This window comes from Cheilinus undulatus, linkage group 14, assembly GCF_018320785.1.
Source record: "Cheilinus undulatus linkage group 14, ASM1832078v1, whole genome shotgun sequence".
In the NCBI taxonomy this organism is placed as follows: domain Eukaryota; kingdom Metazoa; phylum Chordata; class Actinopteri; order Labriformes; family Labridae; genus Cheilinus; species Cheilinus undulatus.
Genome location: NC_054878.1, coordinates 41,017,624 through 41,038,624, shown reverse-complemented (window position 1 = coordinate 41,038,624; position 21,001 = coordinate 41,017,624). Strand labels below are relative to the sequence as shown.

General features: G+C 39.0%; 1 protein-coding gene across 5 annotated transcripts in view; it reads right to left on the bottom strand.

The window, feature by feature from the left end:
* Positions 1-21,001, bottom strand: part of afdna (afadin, adherens junction formation factor a) — a 169,966-nt gene that overhangs the window by 47,884 nt on the left and 101,081 nt on the right. For all 5 annotated transcript variants that reach the window (XM_041804829.1, XM_041804833.1, XM_041804830.1 and 2 more), the window contains 5 exons: positions 20,664-20,929; positions 17,685-17,828; positions 17,323-17,521; positions 16,033-16,139; positions 9,495-9,575 (listed from right to left, as the gene is read on the bottom strand). In XM_041804829.1, the coding sequence (XP_041660763.1) occupies positions 9,495-9,575; positions 16,033-16,139; positions 17,323-17,521; positions 17,685-17,828; positions 20,664-20,929 (797 nt within the window). The remainder of the gene's footprint in view (positions 1-9,494; positions 9,576-16,032; positions 16,140-17,322; positions 17,522-17,684; positions 17,829-20,663; positions 20,930-21,001) is intronic.

The window sequence follows — 21,001 nt, the reverse complement described above, 5'->3', positions numbered from 1 at the left end:
ACAGTAACTCCTCCACAAGGGTAGTTATAGTGTGGATATGCAAAACTACTGTAATAATACAATTCGGGGGGAACTGATGCAAAAGCATGTCTGGTTGTGCTGCTTTTTTGTCACAGCAACTAGACTATTTTTGTCCCTGCTAGCAGAGACAAAATAACTTAAAGTAAAGGAGAGTTTACTTGTGATGCTCCTTGTAATGATGCTCAGCCTTTTTCTACCAAGCCTGAGCCCCACCTCTAGAAATGGCTGGTTCAGAACTAATGCTTAGCCAGGCACCAGTTCTTGGGTTGTCCACAGCCAAAGAAATAGCTCTGGACCATACAAAAGCAGCATGGAACCAACTCCTTGCTGGACCAGAGGAAAGAACTGCTTTACGTTCTGACCTGCGTTCTTACACTGGGGGTTGCGTGGTAACATTCCTGCCTGGGGGGTAATACTGGGGGGCATGATAACAAGGAAGAACACTGTTTTTAAAGAGGTGCGCTTGGCTTTGTGGGAGACTGTAAAATTGCTTAATTAAGGCAGAACTGCAAAGTAAGGATGAACTCAGCTCTGCTGATAAGCTTAGTTAACCTTAGCTTAAGTACATCTGAGGCTAACCTCATTATCTTGGCTTCAGTTTTCATAATAATAATGTCTCCTCAAACGTAATCACCATTCAAGACTTTCACTACAAGCAAAAAAACAGTTTGGATTCCAAAAGCCATCAGCAACACTTGCATCAGTCACTTGTGTTCTTGTTCCAGAGTCCAGCACTAATGTTGCTGGGAAAATGGAGGAGCACGGTGACATTGACAGTGATGTGATGACATAGCTGCCTGGGCCAGCTCCAGCCTGTGGAAAAGCAGTCCTTTGTCAGTTCTCGAACCAACTCTGACCCAGCTCTGGCTCTAGCCAAGCATCAGTACTGGGGCTGGCTTGGTGGAAAAGTGTTAAGTGGTCGACAGTGTCTTGACGTTACATTTTAGTAACAGCTCAGCTCGCTTTGACCCTCGACATAGGTGATATAAAAAAATGTACCAGGTACAATCCCTAACAGAAAAATATGCTCTGTATTTTTCATCTTAAAGCTGAATTTCCTCAAACTTTCGTAACTTCCTTTTCTTTTCCTTATTCTAATATGCTGCAGTAAATGCTGCCTTAATTGTCATGTATAGTCATGACAACAAATCTACAAAAAATTATGTAAAATCTGGAATATAAGTCACACTGTTCCAGTCGGCCACAGTCATTCTCAAAGGGATCAAATGTTTAAACTGTCTTCCTGTGTGGTGATTATCATTTTTGCTCAAGAAAATCCATAACATGTGGTTTCTGTGCAGATGTTTTGTTATGTAGTACCATCTGTTTTCACCTTATCCTCAAATTCCACATACTCCACAGTGAATTGATCTGCTCACAAGCAGATGTGGAGCAAATTGCTCCCTTTTAGTTGAGACTTTACAATTCCACTGCAAGCGCTCTGGTTCATCTCAGGTTCGTCCTAGAAGTGTCACTTCACCCAAGATACGGACCAAGTTTACTTTCAGGGCCGGACAAGTCAAACTGCATCCGTCAAGGTATAGCAGATCGATCCAAACAGCAGGGAAAAATGTGCAAACCATACAATCAACTTCAACTCAAAGGAAATCAAATGTTTAAACTGTCTTCCTGTGTGGTGATTATCATTTTTGCTCAAGAAAATCCATAACATGTGGTTTCTGTGCAGATGTTTTGTTATGTAGTACCATCTGTTTTCACCTTATCCTCAAATTCCACATACTCCACAGTGAATTGATCTGCTCACAAGCAGATGTGGAGCAAATTGCTCCCTTTTAGTTGAGACTTTACAATTCCACTGCAAGCGCTCTGGTTCATCTCAGGTTCGTCCTAGAAGTGTCACTTCACCCAAGATACGGACCAAGTTTACTTTCAGGGCCGGACAAGTCAAACTGCATCCGTCAAGGTATAGCAGATCGATCCAAACAGCAGGGAAAAATGTGCAAACCATACAATCAACTTCAACTTACACCACAATGCATGGACTTCGGATGATAAATCATCCCTATGTAAACATTTATTCTCATCCTGTGGCACAAGCAACAGGTCAGCGGTAGGTCAGTGGGTCACAGAATAACAACGACACAACTGGTAAATAAAAGTTCATTTTTGAGGTGGGAAAAACCACAGAATTTACATGAAAACCACACATCCTTAGTCGAAAAACATAAACCTTCTAACTTTCTTGTACTTAGCCATGGAACAAGCATACAAATCATGGAATAGTGTTGAAATTAACACCAAATCTACCCAAGAAACGCTGAATAATTTGTTGTTTACATAGTCTTCCTGAATGAACTTGTAGTTCTCTCATGATCTTGATCTGGAGTCTCCAGCTGCTTAGGGCTGCGGTGCACTCCAAGAATGCTTCAAAGCACGGCTCTAAACTCAGAGAAGGTGAAGTACATGAAATTTGGACATCATGGGGTTGCATATCTGCTACCTTTAGAATAGTAGCTAGACTTTGAGCCTGAGACGATTGCTTTTAGATAAATGAGGTGGCTTTTTAAACAAGTCAGCACCCCACAAGGTTTATTTACTTAGCATACTATCATTTTTCTTTAAACTCAAGATTATTACCTAACTATGAAGAAAATATGTTAAAAAGTGGTGCCAGCTCCCCCAAGCTGGTCTCTGTCTTTATGTAGTCCAGCACAATCTAAGCAGCATGACAACTACTTGAAATTCACGATGAATGAAGTGAATTTCATTTGTTTGATCTCAGTGTGACAGTAGCTGCTGCACACACTTGAAGTAATGAAGGCTCAGTGTCTCAGCATCTTATACTGATAAATTTGTCTTCAGTTTTCAAGGATGTAGCCAAGGTTTCAGATGAATAATAGGTATTACAAGTCTCATGTATCATGCACTGGAATCACAGTAATAAAAAGTCCCCTAAAGCCTACCATTTGTGATGCCAGATCTCATAAAATCCTCAGCCATCTCAGTCAACCTGCCACCTAAAATATCAGACCTTTCCAAAGTAAAGCAAGACTTTAAAAGTGATCTTAAATTAAAAAAAAAACCCTATTTAAAACCTTTTAAGGATCAATAAGAATCTTGTGTACAAATGCATGTGTGTTTTGACCACCTGTGTTTGGCATGTGTACCTTAGTTTAACCTTTAACAGAACGTCCCTGAAAGCAAACAGCGACCAGTGACAAGCCAGAGGGCTGTCACACTGGAGGGAAATGTTCAATATTCGATTGGTTGCTGCCAACTCCAGTATATAACCACTACAAATGTCTATCAGTACGTTAGAAACTACAGCCCATACACCATCAGGAAAAAGAGGATCAGAAAAGTGGAATATGCAAGGAGAGACAGGAATGATAAGAAGAAATACATTCAGTATGCACAGAGCTTAAATTATTTTTAGCTCATTCAAAAATAATGCCCTCAATCAGACAATGACAAGGCATTTCATGACTTAAAAATGTACCATGAAGAAACCTCCTTTGTCTGTCTTTAACATGCAGAACCCCCCAGGTGTTTAAAACCCTCACACATTATTATTAAAGCATTACCTGGTCTCTTCTGCCCACCACAGAAAACCACATGTTGCAGCCGCCCGTCTGCTTCTCTCAGACTGGCTCACACTGGGACGTCCAGACTGGGATAGCCTAACGCACGCCTCCTCTTATCCCAGATAGTGCTTCAACCTGCTAACGTGCACCGACAAGTCCACAACCGCCAAATTATACAGGCTAGGAGTAATCCATTCAGTGGAGCGTCTATGTTTAAAATAACTGTTTACAGCTGGAAATGTGGGACAAAAACTTTGCTCCAGCGTGTGGTAAAAAGGAGTGGAAATTTAGTGCATGGCATTTTAATCAGCTGTTAAAAAGAATAAAACAACTCTTTGGAAGCTGCATAAATTCCAGCCTACGTGGTTAAAAAGTCGCAGTAAATTCCTGAAATGTTCCCAAGTGCAGAGAAATTCCTCCACGAGTTCCTAATTGCAGCGTGTTTGTTAAGAAACAGAGAGTCCAGGCGGAGATCCAGAGGTGAAGTGTTGGCTGGGACGCCAGCTGGTCAGACTGAGGTGGAGCGCTGCTGCAGCTCCACCAGCCAAATACCACACACACTCACAGCTAGTTATATAACAGGACAGAAGCTCAGCCCAGTTTACCGGGAATTCAAGCAGCTATTTGACTAGATTCTCTACCTGTCTTTCCCATCCCACACAGACACTTCTCCTCCTCGTAGGTCTACACAGCAGCTTTAAAAACAAACAGAGCGAGGAGGTTTCCTTCACTTCCTCCCCACACACACATGCTCACAGGAAAGCTCCTGCCTTCAGCAGGAAACACACTTTGCTCTAAAGAAAGACAGAAAGACTCCATATGTTTCACAAAATACTTCAGCTTTGCCATGCTGCATGCACCTTATCTACTTTATCCTAAAACTAGAGGGCCACTCAGAGAAAAAAGAACTAGAGTCCAGAGTTACAGCCACATTTTTACATACCTGATGCATTTGTTCCTGCAGTATTGTGTTATATATCTGTGCAGTTTTATAAAATGTTAAATCTTATTGACCCACTAAGGCTGTCGTTACAGTGTGGTAAATATAAAACCCCCAAAAGTTTCGGTGTTGTGAAGAACTGAATGCAGTGTTATGCAAATCTCATAAAACAATGTTATTCACAATAGAAAATAAACATATCAGATATAGAAACTGAGATGTTTTACCATTGCATGAGAAATATTAGCTCACTTTGAATTTGATGGCTGCAACATAACTCAAAAAAGTTGGGATGGGGCAACAAAAGGCTGGAAAAGTAAGTGGTAGTAATGAAAATCAGCCGAAGGAGCATTTTTCAACTAATCAGGTTAATAGGCAACAAATTAGTAACATGACTGGAGCATTTTACAAAGGCAAAGTCTCTCAGAAGTAAAAATGGAGAGAAGTTCACCGATCTGTGTAAAATTGCATCTAAAAATTATGGAACAATTTTGGAAAAGGTCAGTACCGGATGCTCGCGATCTTTAGGCCCTCAGGTATAAAAAAAAAAAAAAAAAGGCACAATTCTGTTCTTGAAATCTCTTTGTTGGTTAAGGACTGCTTTCAGAAATCACTGCCTGGCAACATTTTTAAAGCTGTATCATGCAAAGAAGAAGCAATATGAACATGATCCAGAAACACCCCCGTCTTCTCTGACCAAAGCTTATTTAAAATGGACTGAGTTAAAATGGAGAACTGTTCTGTGGTCAAACAAATCAAAATTTGAAATTCCTTTTCAAATTAAATTTAAAAAGAGCTAATATTTTTCATGAAATGATAAAACATCTCAAGTTCAACATCTGACATGTTGCTTATGCTCTATTGTAAATGAAATATGGGTTTAGCTTGTTTTTTATTTAAATTTTTCACAGGACCCGTCCCTTTTCTGGAACTGTGGTTGTAATTGCTACAGCTGTCACAACAAAAAACTCTGAATTAAAAAAAAATTAAAATAAACACAAGCAAAAACCAACAAATATAGTTGCCTTTCTTGATACCCTGGCAACAAAGATAGAAGACCTAGGCAACACAAGTTAGGTAATTATTAGTTTAAATAACTAAAAAGTGCTGGCCAACTTCTGCACGTTATCTAAATTGCACAAGGACACTGGCACAGTTTCAGTACCTTGGCTATCAGTCTTGAAGAAACACAATTGGAATGGAAAAAATAATTTTGATTATAGAAAAGCCATTACTGATACCAATTTGAAAAAAACATTTCTAACATAGAAATGTCTGCTGCTACCTCTTGCAACCTGGTGTAGCAAAGCAAGTAGGGCCATAACTTGATAACTTTAGTGACAGCATGGAAAAATAAAAATAAGGCACAGTTAGCAGCATCATACAAGTAAAGAAAGCGGGAAAGGAGACCAAAACTAACTTGAGAGAAATCACGTTAACTGGTAAACATATCAATGAAAATAAGCAATATTTACTATTTTCTGAGATACAAAATTTGCACGTTACTGTCTGTGTTGACGGTTCACCAATCCACTAAACATGGGTCTGCAATTTTACAACAATCAAGCAGACAGACAGACTGAAATCATTCTGAATATTTTGACATCTTTGGCAGCAGAAAAAGCAGCAGATGTCAGAAACCAAGAAAGCTCCTCAGCTGCATTTATGATGGCTTAAAACAAACCAAAAAACACTTAAAGAATAAGATAGAACCAGATGAATCCAAGGACGTTCTTGATTGCTTTAAATTTGCAGAACTGAATTAGGGCAAGACAATAGAGCATCACATGTAAGCATAAATACCACCTCAAATCTATATTCATGTTGAGTAATACTGGAAGATTTGCCTTTAATGAAGCAGAACGGGGAACTTTAACACACTAACATTCATACATGTATAAAAGAACCTGATCTGAGGCCAAATGTGCTGACAGAGAGGCCTTGACACTGAATTGCATAACTGTCTGGCGTCTAAGTGCAGGGTTTCCCCCACAGGAAATTTGTTAGTCAAAATGAACATCCAACTGTGCTGCATTTATATTCTTTGCCATTTGAAATTATAATCAAAGCAATATGGGACACGGCAGTGGCTCTGAAGTGCACCCCATGTTTGTGCTCCGGGTCCTTTGTGAGTCCTGACTCAAACTTTGAAAATGCAAAACACAAATAAAAACATGCTTCAACCCTGAAGGTCTATAGTGACAAGCGCAACATTTCCTGATGAAGAGTGATGATGATTTATTGATATTTCCTGATGATATCATGAGAAAGAGCTGCTGATGATCGGTCCTTTGTGTTATATTATTATAGGATGATGATGGGGATGCTTGTTCAACCAGAGGTAATAGCTTCATTTATTCACTCACTTAAAAGACAGTACCACAGGGATTTTCTTGTTTGATAGATACATTTCTTACAATCTTAAGTGCATAAAGGAATATTTTATATTATATGTATATCATATATTAAAGGATTATTATAGATATCTGAGATGCCGATATTTACAAATTCACTGAAGCCAGTACTGATACTGCCTATTTGTCATACTTTTATCCATGGCTTATGCAGCAGGATGATCTGAACACACAGGAAAGTCCACCTCTGAATGGCTTAGAAAATAAAAATCAAGGTTTTGGATTGGCCTAGTCAAAGTCTGGACTTTAATCTGACTGAGATGCTTTAGTATGACCTCAAACAGTTTGTTCATCCCGGAGACCCTCTAGAGTAGCAATTCTGCAAAGAAGAGTGGGCCAAAATCCCTCCACAGCGATGTGAAAGACTCCCTGCCAGTTATTGTAAACGCTTGCAGTTGTTGCCATCAAGGGTGGCACAATCAGTTATTAGGTTTAGGGGGGTAATGATTTTTTTTAAACAGGGCCAGGTAGGTTTGGATGGCTTGTCCCCATGATAAACGAGTAGTTTAAAAACTGCATTGTGCATTTATTCGGGTTGTCTTTGGCTAATGGTAAAAATTGTTTAATGATCTGAAACATTAAGATGTTACACTGTAAATGCTATTCAGACTAAAAACTTTGGTCTTAAAATGTAAGCAATAACGGTGAACAATGAAAAAAATACTTCACCAGACGTGGGTCTGTTAGTCCTGTCTAAAACTTGACAGATTTATTTGTGCATTTGGCTGATTTTAAGAGCAAAAATAGTTAGACAAAAATAATATCAGCAGCATTATTTAAATCTGCTGCTATAGCTAAATTCCTTTAAAGATAATTATCATGCAGATAATCTTTTGCAGCCCTGGTAAAAAGCTTAGGTTTTAGAGATAGAAAAACCTCAACCCTACTGCTGTTGTGTCCACTCAAGTTTACTATACAATAAAGAGTAGCCCAGCTTTATTTAGAGACAGTTTTACAGTCTATCACCCAGACTGATTAATCCATCCCGTGACTAGTGTACTGAGGACTACAGGCTCTGCTGATAGGCACCTGCTTTTTCCACTAAGCTACACTACCACCCGAACATTCATGACACGAAGAGATTGGGTGCAGATGTCCTAGTGGTTAGGTCACGCCATGGTTCAAGTCTGGCTCTTTCACTGCATGTCATCACCCACTCTTTTGTCTCCATTTCCAGCTCTATCCACTGTCCTATCTCTACAACAAAGGCACCCCCCCCCCACCACCACCACCACCACCACCACCACCAAAATAACAAATACATATTAGGTTACCAGTCTCAAAACTCTAATAATCGATATCGGCCCTGTGAACTAAGATTGGATGACCCCTAATTCAACTATTTTCCTGTCTGCAAAATCTGTGTCCAGCAATATCAACTGTACCCAGCAGATGCCTCCACTGTGCTAATTTACCATCTTAAAAGACCAAAACAACAACTCTTTTACCAACTTACACGGGATGGCATCTCATTGACATGTCGTAACTCTTGACTCAACAAGCACAATCCTTCTCCTACCCATTCAAGTCCAATATAACTTTAAATTAGGGAGAAATTAGCTTAGAAAGTGATTTACTGGTATCGGCAGATATGAAAATTTCTAGGAATGTTTACAACCAGTATTCTGGCTATGAAAGTCTGCAAATATTGGCCATATTAGCAGATGAGTTTGTGAAGTTTTAGGCTGAACCAACAGACCTACATCAGCTGAAGTCTTTTTCTTTATCCATCATGGTTCCTTACACCTTAAAGTTTTAATGTCTGGAATTTTAGGTCTGCACTACATTCAGATATTAGATTCAGCTAAGATTTATTCGTTAAGGTCAGCAAAAATCCAAAATCATGAATCCCTAATTTAAATGACACATCCTTACTGGCAAAACTATCAAGTGTGTTTTCTAAATTACATGTTTTAGATCTTATTTTATATTTTGCTCTATTATCTATCACCCTTGTTTGAATTTGTAAGCTGTTTGAACAGAGCTGGACTTCCGTGAAAAAAGCATGAATATTTATGAATTCTTTCTGCCTCATTCCTTAATTCCTTCCACTTTTCTTTAATACTGGAACATAATGGGTCAATGTATAATTTCATGAGGTTTTGTCAGACTTCAGAGGAGTGTGAATAAATAAACATCATGGGCAGACAGTGATTCAGTAGTCCCACCCGAGTCAACCCACTCTCCACACCCACTCCCTTGTGACAGTAGAGTCAACAGACCACCATCGTGTCCAGGAGTCATCTGTGCTGTGACTCTGTTTAGTCTCTGCTCTGCTCTCAGACTCAACAATAAAAGCAGTCTATTTAAAATACACCACACACCAGGAAAAATCCACTTTCTTCGACAGCCAAGATAAAAACTTATTTTTGGATTTCCTGTCAGAGTCATGCCGATCTGTCAGAGCTACGCCTATGAAAACTGTTAAAAAATGTATAACTGCTGCTTTGAAGAAGTTTCTTATTTAAATAAAAGTTTCTAGAAAGCTCAAACAGACTTTAGATCTGCTTTAGTTTGGCTTTAACCCTTTATCGCACTCATACACAGACACAGTCTCCTCCAGGTGTTTCCTACCTTGGCAGCCACGATGCTGAGGCCCATGCCGTTGTGCTTCTTCAGGGTTACCGTGACAACCTCCGGCTCTTTCCTCATTGGCTGAAACGAGAGATGAAACAGGAAAGAGAAACTGTGAGTGAGGATGAAACCTCTGAGATGCCCCTTGAGCAGCTTTAGGGGAGATTGTGTGAGCGTCGTCTGGCGTGTTCTTTCAGTGCAACTCTGAAGCAGACTGTGCAGCATGAGGAGGGAGGGATGAGAAACAGGGAGGGAAGGAATGAAGGAGGCATAAAGGGGAAAGGGGAAGACCACAGAGGAACCTGTGGTCGCTGGAATCCAGTCAAGAATGAAAAACCACATCATGGCTACCCACACACACTAACACACGTATCCACACACTTCTACACAGCAGGGCTGGGTGACTGGGTGGAGAGAGAAATAGAGAAAGCAGCAGAGGTTTCCCACATCATGAAAACGATCCGGACAAAAGATACTCCAAAATAAATAAGCGCGTGTCAGACTTTTGTGTCTGCATCTTAGCTGAGTGTGTAGCTCTGTGTGACTGGATGACACACTGTCATAAAGACAGGAAGAGTGAGATGATTACTCTGCAGAAACACCAGAACAAAATGGAACAACAATCTCACAGAAATAATACCACCAGGGTTTAAAATTAAAAAAGGCTGTTAAACAAGTGTTTTTTCTATCATGAGTTATCTCAGAACTACTGTAATTAATCCCAATCTATCTCCCTGTTTTGTTGCAATTGAAAATCCACCATTTGCACTTAAAACTTAGGGTAATTAACTTCCTGTTTATTTATTTATTTAATTATTTTGGAAAGAGAATACGAAACTTTGGGTAGATCAAACTTTCCAACATGAACTTAACCACAGAAAAAGGAACTTGTAATGGATTAAAAGGAAATAAGTGAACAGTAAAAATGTCAATGTTTGATAACACAAAGTTCAGATGACTTTTGCCTTGTCCACTGAGCTGTCTGTGCATTTTTTCAAGTAAAATGAGACATTAAGGAGCAGTGGTTGACTTAATTTAACAGGGTCCCTACATGCTTAAAAAAAACCCCAATCATATTTACCCCTTTTTAAGACCTGAACTGAGAAAAATTAATACTACTTTTTTGTTCCAGAGGGACAACTATCACTGCAGCCCTGAAGAATGAAAATGATTTTTTTTAAACTGTAGCATCAGGCTGAAACACAACAGAACTGAGAGACTATCGATGGAATTAATGCTACAAAAACTATGATGAACAGTCACCATGGAAATGTTGGTCTGGACTTTAATATGGAAACTCTTCTGGTTTCTGCTTATAGTTAACTAGAAAAGCACTCTGAGAGCGCAGACCTCCGCCATTAGCCCTATCTCCCAATAGTAAAGAATCCTTTAAAAAAAATTCCTGGATCCAGACGGGGATCTGGATCTCTCCCAAAATCTAATCAGTTCTTCCTTATGCCATTTCTGACATTTCCTGAAAATTTCATCAAAATCCATCCACAAATTTTTGAGTTATGTTGCTAACAAACAAACTAACTAACCAACAAACCCTGCCTCCTTGGCAGAGGTAGTAAGCTATTACAGTTTATTATAAAAGTAGTTTGTATTTACCATTCATAGTTTAGCAGGTTTTAATATGTGGATAAAAAACAGAGTCCTTTGTGGTAGATTTCTTTGAAGCCAGAGCGGACGGCAAGGGGAGTTACATCAAACACAACCCATAAAAGTAAAGTAAATATGGGCAAGTCAGTGCTATTGAAAGACAAACTTGCAATAATGTTAACCAATGCTGTGAGCTTCTGTTCAAGTTTTCTTTCTTTCTTTCTTTCTTTCACCAAGTTATGTAAGGCTATTATTCTAAAGCAGGTAGAGTTTTTAGCCTTGAGCGCTGTCTCCATCTACCATTATCTCTGAGTCCAACAGAATGTAGGTCTTCATAAAAACATAAGATTTTTTGTTCTGCTGGTATCAGTTTCATAAAGCTTTAAATTAAATATCTAAGGATAGAAAGCAGATGATTTGAGAACATATGGAGTCTTTCATTACTTATACTTAGGATTTAGATTTAAATGATTTTCTAAATCAGCACTGAAAACTCAAAAGTCTGTTTTTAAATATTCAAAAATTAAAGTAGGTCTGTCAGTTTTAACAGGGATATGATTAGGCTCCAAAATCAGCTTATTTAATTATTCAAACTGCATTAATCACATGCTATTTCATCCTTCTAGGTGCACTGTAGTAAGGCTACCATAGTGGGGCAGCATCTGAATGTTTCTCACCTTTGCATCTCTCTGCTCTCACAGTGATGGAAAACAAAGACATGACTGTGGCCTGTGCATTGTTAGAAGTGAAACAAGATATTTAGGCCACTCTGCAAATATTTCACTTTAAAGTTTTCAATAGTTATTGTAACTGTTTCATTTATATTTCCACCCATAGCAGTTTCCTTTCATTTGTGGTTAATGTCACACCTCTCCATCTACCAGAAGTGTGTTATTTGCTATCAAAATAAAAGCAGGTTTTACCCAGACAGGCAGAAGAGTACATTTAGCTTAAGACAGAGTATAAGTGTAACAAAGATTGGACTTTGGTGAGTCATTTTGTACATGCACTCCTGCATATTTCTTAATGTGAAGCAGTGTTAAACAGTGTGTTTCACAGATTAAGCTGTCTGAATCTGTCTCCTAACACACTGGTGTAACAGTGCACCACTTTATTAAATAGTAAATCCAAAAGCCAATATCCTAAAATACCAGAAGCTGGTGTTATACCGGATTATCCACATCAGAGGTTGACCTTTTGGCCTAAGGGTCACTGTTTTAGGTCTTTAGGTTTCACTTATCCGTAGTGCAATTCATTTAATAAGCGGCAGTTAGCCATTTAGTTGCCCTCCTTGCATTACTGTTGCTCATTTGCACAATTCAGCAATGCACTTTCCATTACATGATAGTAATTTTCATGTTGATGAGCACTCTAAACTGAATTTACTGTGTATTTTGTGTTTATTGTTCTTTACATTTTGTCTGTGTCTGACTTCTAGCCTTTTTAATTGGGTATTACTCTAAAGTTGTTGCTCTTGTGTATTTTGTTTTCTGTGTTTTCTTGCTGCAAAACCAAATTAATTCTGATTCTAAAATGCAATTCTTTCACTTAGTTTGTTTCATAAATCAAGACATTGGTGAGAATTGCTTAACATCACCACTACAGCCATAAAAATTTGCTTTGAAATAAAATAAATGCTATAAAAAGCATCTTATTACTTGCAATTAACTATTGCATTTCCCCAAAATAATAGTGCTAAAAAGATATTGTGTTTAACAGCCCTCAAAACAGTACATCTACCATAAAACAGAGGACGCAGAGCACCACAACACATGCCCAACCCCCTGCAGTCCACCCAAACATAGACTATTTATCAAAGTGCATGTGTGTTTGTGCGAGACGCCTGCATTATGTCGAGACTACAGTGGTGAAATAGTGGAGCAGGGATAAACACACCAATTACAGAGGAAGTGGCTCTGTGTGTGCGCGCATAAAAAGAGCTCTATCATTTGGTTCTCCAGGCTCGCTGACTAATTTCTGCAGACTGATTGGTGTTGATTAAACTGTGTGTACGTGTTTGTGTGTCTGTGTGTGAGTGGAAGCTTGTTATGAAAAGTAAATTGCCGCCTCTGAAGTCGCTGTAATCACTGCCTTCAGAGTGGGAGACCACACACACTTTCAAACACAGAAAACCTCTGGATGTGAATCAAAGCAGCTTCCAGGTTTAAGCTTCTCTAAAAATAGTCAAACTATGTCTGTCGTGTCGTCATATTGTCTACTGCTCAGCTTCTTTTCAGGAATTTTGACCATTTTTAGTCCTAAATCCACCTTAAAAACGCTTCACGTTCCCATGCTGGAATGTCTTCATGTAGGATGCAGCTTAAACCAGTAAATCCAGTATAATTTACACTCGAATTACCCAGAACGATGGAAAATGAGCTAAAACAGAAAAGACCAAGCAACTAAAGGAAGCTTACATAAAGGTACAACTCTAGAAGATTTATAGAGGCAGGTCTGAAAAGAGGTAATTTGAGTCACTTTGGAAGACCCAGGTAAAGGGCAGTAAGAGCTCTTTCTGCATTTCTTTCCAAAAACAGAGCCACAGAAACACACAGGATACATCCAAATGTGATCAAGGAACTCTTGCTCATCACCTCTGACATGAGTGACATCATTTAGAGTCTCCATATCAACAGCTAAACTAATAGAAATAAAACAAATTATGCAGACTACAGCCATTCTACCACATGCTCATCCACTGTGTTATTGATATATTTTCCTCTATATAGAATTACCTAAATGTCTGTATAATTTGCTTAATATAAAGATATGGTGGGCTTTTAAAGAAACTTGAATCACAGTAGGGGTCCAAGGTACTGTAAAACATTCAGTGCCATTTCATGAACTCTTTGCACCTTATTTATACTATAAATATACTCATCTTGATTATTGAAAAAACTTTTGACTCATACTTTACATTCAAGGTACATCTTTGCCAATGACTTGGGGCCTCTTGGAGCTTGAGGCCCTAGGGAAATAGCTACCTCTGCCAAATGGTAAAACTTTCAATGGGTTTGGGTACATTATTGGTCTTAAAGCTTTCCATGATTACATGGAAAACTCCAGATCACTTAATATACACTCTGTTTAGGACAGTGGTTCTCAGGTGGTGTATAAGGCCCCAAAAGTGGGTAGCAGAGACGTTTCAGCGAGTCGTAAATGCGTCTGTAAAAAAAAACGTGCCATAAAGTCTATAAAATGTTTTTTAAGCATACTTGTTTTGTCCTGTCGCCTTTTTTGTCACATTTTGCACTGTCTATGGTCCAAATAGTCCATTTTTAATAAAACCAATTTGATCGGTGGAAAAAGGATCGAAAATTAGGCTGCAATTTCGAACCTTAGGGCCTGATGCACAAGCGGTTTGTGTAGCTTTTTTGCCAGCTCAACCTGTGTAAACCAGTCCAATTCATTATGCTTTTATTTGGGGTATCATTCCCAAAGTGCATTGCAGTATTTATGAGATGCCAATTCAGTTTTAGAAAAATAATTTAGCCTTTGGATGGTTTAGAAATAATTTATATGTAAACAAAGTCTGTAAATAGGCTTTTGACATCTTTATTAGTAAAAACGGGGGTTAAAACAGTCCAGAGCTGACAGCCTCTAAGTCTTCATCCACATTTGTGGAGACAGTCTAGGGCTGTTATGTATGACAAGGATGTAAATGGGTTTTTTTTTTATCTTCTGGTTCTTCCTTGCTCCATTCAGGAAAGAGGTTTTCTTTTCAACAGTGAAATTGGTATTGATTTGTTTTTTAGATTAGCCTCACTATAGATTAGAGTTTGCCATTCAAGGTTATTGTCTTTATCTAGACAAAATTAAGATCTATCAGCATGAGAGCACAGCTCAGCAAAGAGAATGGGGCAGATATCTTTCACTGACAAGGACTAGATTTCAGAACTGACAGAGGTCGTAAAATAGCTTTCCACTGAGAGTCAGCATCTCAGTAACGGAGGCTCTGTCCGACAGTTTAACTGATATTTTGACCTGGCTATTAACTGTGATTTTGCTCAAAATTGCATTGTGATTCCAACACTTTTAATTTAATCCTCTTTTTCAGTTTTAATATTCAAAGATGCTAATGTGTAAATGAACCTCTACTCTCTTTAACACACATGACAACTCTCGCCCATCCTGCTTTCTACAGCTTTTCTCTACCATTCAGTGAGGAAGTTTTGTTTTAAACAGTGAAACTTGCATTTCATTTGTGGAGACTCTGCTCTCTCTAAACTTGGGCAAGTTTCCCGTCCGAACCCATCATCCTAATCTAGACAAAACTGAGCTCTGTGAGTATTAAAGTCCAGCTCAGAGTGCAGAGAGAGAAAAGGGTGGAAAGCTTCTTTCCACAATAAAACCAAAAACAAGAGCTAAGTGCATGGACAACTTTGGGCATGTTTGTGCCTCAACATCATTCGCAATACATACTATATGCTTTGTGAATTAGGAGCACACAGTAGGGACAAAATAGCAGAAACTTTGGGGAGTTATTGGCAATTACAATCCATTCTCAGTGAATCAAGCCCAAAGTTTTTCAATAAATGTAAGGATTCCTTTAAGTGTCCAAATACAATAACTGCAACAAAAGCAGTAAAAAGTTTTCTTCCACATAAATTCTATTTATCCAAAACACAGATCATTCAGCTTTATCAAGGATAAGAAAGATTAAAAGTTCATCTTTAATAACTCATAGTGTCTACTGTTGAAAAATAAAAACAGTGTCCTCATCAAATCCACTGCAGCCTCTTTTGTGCCACAAGCAAACTGTTTTCTCTCTGTCGGTCGTCTGATCTTTGGACACTCTGCTCTTCACAGCTTCTATGAGTCATCATTACAAATCCGCTCAAAGTCGTCTGTGACATCAACTTCACCCCATCACACATAAAACAAATGCCAAATCAAAGCGTGTTTCTCAGAGTTTGTGTGAGTGTCTGTGTCGTACCATTTCAGAGTTATCGCCTGCAGAGAAGTGGCTGTCACAGTCAGCTCCCTCAAAGTGGACGGTCCAGGTACCGGGAGAGCGAGGGTGGGGTACTAATCTACAAAAACCTGAAATAAAAAAACACAATTATTCATTTCTTTGGACATTTTCACTGAGTTGTTAATAATATTTTGTGTGAATATGTTCTTATCCTATAATACAATAAACTGATCAAAATTAAAACCATAACAGTAGAACTAACAGTTTTCAAATGAATGCCTGTGAACCTTTACAGGTTCTCTGATATTCACTTCCCTCTTGCTAAGCTCTCTCTTATATAGTATATAAAGCTGATCAGTAATCATCAGGATGCTGATGCCAATATTTAACTTTTTAAGCTAGTACCTGCAGATACTAATGTCATGCTAGCAATATTGTGCATCCCTAGTTTATGATAAACATGAGGAATACAAGTATTTGTCTCTTTCTGTTGAAGAAAGAAGCTACTGTAGATCAAATCTCAGCATCAAATCTCTGTCAAAAGTCAATCCTCTCTTTAGTGATTGGTATAAAGACTGGAAGTGTTCAAGAGTGCTGTAATATGTGGTAAACAAGACGGACTTGACACTTTAAAAGTTGACCATTTTACTAGTATAAAGTGCTCAGAAATGCACTGTTATGACACACTGCACAAGACCTGGTAAAAACTGCCTCCATTCATTGTTGCCTCATGACCCACAGAGTGTAGTGGTGCCACTCGTTACCAATATTTCATGATTACTAGGTCTTAATTCTGTATTTTATAAAGGGGGTAAACTAACAAGTATATACACCTGCCAGGGAGTGCTGGTTTGACTCCTAAGTTAAAGACAGGTGAACAGCAGAAGTGGGCAACTTTGCAACAACCACAGCAGACTGAAATCGTAACGACCGTATTATAGCTAAAAGAGGTGCAAATTCAGATGTAACTAAAAGAGCTACACAAAAACAGAAACTGCACGCTGTGGACTTTGCTGAATCTAGAGGAAACAGTCATAAAGGAAGAAAGTTTAAGCCTTACTCTGTCCGGAGGAGGCCTGAAAACAGACTGAAGCTTATACACCAATGTAGCCTACTATCTGGATTTTACAAGAATAAACATATCAACAAAATAAAAGATTTTCTCACACTGAGTCAACATCTTTGAACTCTTAGATTACTGTATTATATATGTTGATAATACAGAAACTTAATAGAGAACAGTTTCCTGGTTCTTAAAATAAGTTATTCTCCTTTCTTAGTTTTGGTCAAGGTCACTGACGATGACTTTACCTCTCTGCAGCAGCGGCTCCAGGAAGTCCTGCAGTCCGTTGGGGAGGCTTCGCACCACGTCACATGAGTAACCGTCCTCAGGGAGGAGGAAGGGCAGCTGGAGGTCTGGATCCTCCTCTAGCTGAACTTCTCTGCCATCACTCCTCGCCAGCTCATCTGCTGTGTTCTCCGCCACAGCAACCACGTGGTCTATCAACTCCTGAACATAAAAATAAAACAAGAAGCAGGATTAAAACTAGACAAAGAAAAATATGTTAGTGAAAGGCGTCACATTATCAAACTGGTTCCAAACTACACATTTGTCTAATGTTTAATTGAACTTAAGATGTATTTTGTGAAAAGATTTGTGAGTTTAATCTTACAGGCGGGATGTACGGCTCATCGGGGGCACAGTGGTAGTTGGTCATGAGGGCGTGGAGCTGCAGGGAGTTAAGCTTAAAGCAGGTGTTATGGATGTTCTGCACATCCTGCATGGAGTATTTATCCATGGTGAGCAGGGTGGTGGCCTAGAAGATAAACACAAAGAAATAACACTTAAAATGGCTATATATCATGTATACACCTGAACATCTGCCTTGTTTAGCAGATTGTGTAAATGGAACCCTTTACAACCTACATAAGTGCTTGAACCTGAATGCGAGCACATCTATTTCTAGGATTAAAGCAAGTGCAAAGATAAAACAACATCTGGTTTTTGTACATATGGATGAAACACAAAGAGTTAATATGAAGATGATTCATCAAACTTGCACTATAAGATCACTCTCAAAGAAGATCCAAGGAGATGGAGACATTTCTTTCTTTTATTCAATATCTGTAGGTATCTATTATCAGAGGATGTATAACAAGGTCTTTTTTTCCAAAAAAGTTGTTCAGCCTGTCCCAGTGTTTTTGATAAGTGTTGCTGGCATCTAATTGGAAATATATATTTTTTTAAAACAACATTTCTTTGTTCTAATATTTACTGTGTTTGTGGTATTTTAAATCTAATATTTAGAGGTTTCATGTTTTTATGATCATCAAACATTACATTTGGGTGACCTAACTTTTTTGAAAAAAGGACAGTGTGTTTGTATAAAACAGTGACATCCTAAGTACAATCCTGTATGTGGTGGGTCAAATGTTTGCCTTGAAACAGAAGTAAAACAGCAAACTTAAATATTTAAAATCTTCTTTAAATGTTACCTTTTACACCTTTGATCACTGAGTTTTAAATTCTCTTCATTCTGTCAAATTGTTCTAAAGTTCTTTAATCTTATTCCTCTTATTGAAGGCAATGAGGCGTTATTATTTTCCAAAGTTAAAAGGAGTGCTGTCAAGAGTTTTCAACGCACACAGACTCTGATCATTTTCCTAGTTTAAAGGCACAGAGGCGAGGTTGTGTTGTTGCTATGCACGGCTTCAAAATGAACAATATGATAATCAGGATGTGTTGACAGCTGTTAGACACTTTGCTTATTTTTCCAGGGAAACGCCCTCGTCAGTCAAATCTGATCAAACAACACCCACGCATCCCTGAAGAAACAGATGTGCTGAGATTTTAAAAGTAAAATGTATATACTGACACCAGCTTCAGTTGTTATGTTTTATGATGTTTTCAAGGCAATAGGGTACATTTTTATTTCAAACAACGGCTACTACATCTGTAAATCAGAGGAAATCTTCATATTTAAAATAAATCCAGACGCAGGCTACTGTAACCTAATCTACTATAGAGTTGGCCCCCCCTTTTGCAGCTACAATAGCCTCCACTCTTCTTGGAAGGCTTTCCCAAAGTTTTTGAGTGTTTCTGTGGGAATTTGAGCCCATTCATTCTGTAGAGCTTTTATGAGGTCAGTCACTGATGTCAGACAAGAAGGCCTGGCTCACAATCTTAATTCCAATTCAAAAATGTTTGTTGGGTTGAGGTCAGGGCTCTGTGTGGGCCAGCCAATTTCTTCCACACTGAACTCATCAAACCATCACTTTAAAGTAGGGTTGAAAAAGAAAAGGGCCTTCCCCAAACTGTTGCCACACATTTGGAAGCAGAGCATTGTCCAGAATGTCTTGGTATGCTGAAGCATTAAGATTGGCCTTCACTGGAGATAAGGAGCCTAGCCCAAACCCTGAAAAACAGCCCCATACCATTATCCCTCCTCCACCAAAATTCACAGTTGGTACAATGCAGACACGAGGGGTCTCCCGGCATCTAGGTATGTGTATCAAAAATTGGTATTGACATCATACCGGAACAAACGCATCCGATACCTATCTGACTGAATTACAAAAAAGATATCAAGACTTCATTTTGATACAATGCCACCCAATGAGAGGCAAGATCAAGTTGCAATGGTTTCCTTTGATATCCCATGTTTGATTGGTGTCTTATAAAGATATCATGATAAAAATCACTCATGATACCCAGACAGCTTTTATTCTCCTGCTGACTTTCAACACACACTTTCCCCTCAAAATTACAGATTCAAGTATTGATTCAGGCACCAGCATTGTTTTAAAAGTATAGACTAAGCACCGATATTGGAAAAAACCCAATCGATACCCAAGCCTACAGGCATCCGCCAAACCCAGACTCCTATCTGACCACCGATCAGAGCAGCATGATTCGTCACTCTACAGAACACATTTCATCTGCTCCATCGTCCAGTGCTAGTGTGTTCACACCACTCGTCTCATGCTTGGCATTGGACTTGGAAATGTAAAACTTGCATGCAGCAGCTTGGCCATGAAAACCCATTCTATGAAGGTCCCGCAGATCAGATTTTGTGCTTACATTAATGCCAGTGAAAGTTCAGAACTTTTTAGCTATCTAATTAGCAGAGCGGTGGCGACTTTTACATGTCATGCACCAGAGCAGTCATTGACCCGGCTATGTGTTTTTACATGGTCTTCTGGCTCATGAATGAGTTGCTGTTGTTCCTGAATGCTTCCACTTTCTAGAAATATCACTAACGGTTGACTGTGGAATATCCAGCAAGGATGACATTACACAAAGCATCTTTTTGCAAAGGTGGCATCAATCACAGGATCGAGCTCTGCAGAACAACCCATTTTGTTTTGCAAATGGAGACTGCATGACTAGGAGCTTGATTTCATACACCTGTGGCATTGTGTCTGATTGAAACACTTGAATTCAGTAATAAACATGTGTGGCCAAATACTTTTGGCCATATATTGTATCTTCATTTCAACTTACTTGATCATAACTAACTGTATATGCGTAGCTACACAATATTGTTTTATTCTCTAAATGTTCTATTGTTGATTTCCTCCCTCTGTACCTAGGTTGTAATACTGTTCTCCATCCTACTTCAGGACTTCATCCCTGACCACATTCATCTTACCTGCACAATTCGACTGAGGTGGCAGTCGGCAGCGAGCTCCAGCCCCTGTTTCTCTGCCCAGGCCTCAATGTGGCTCAGCTGCTGACGGAGGATGGCACCCCAGTAGTGGCAGCACAGTCCCGACTCTGTGTCAGTCACCAGCTTGTTGAAGAGCCACATGTTGATGAAGTGGAAGAGCTGTGAGAAGAGCTGGATGGTCAAAGCGGCGTTCACTCGACATCGCCGCAGTAACGACATGGCTCCGGTTAGAGTGTGCAGGACGTCCTCTGAGGATAGAAAGAGAAAAATGAGTCTAACTCCTTCTATCCTATGACATTTGTAATAAAGTTCAATTGACA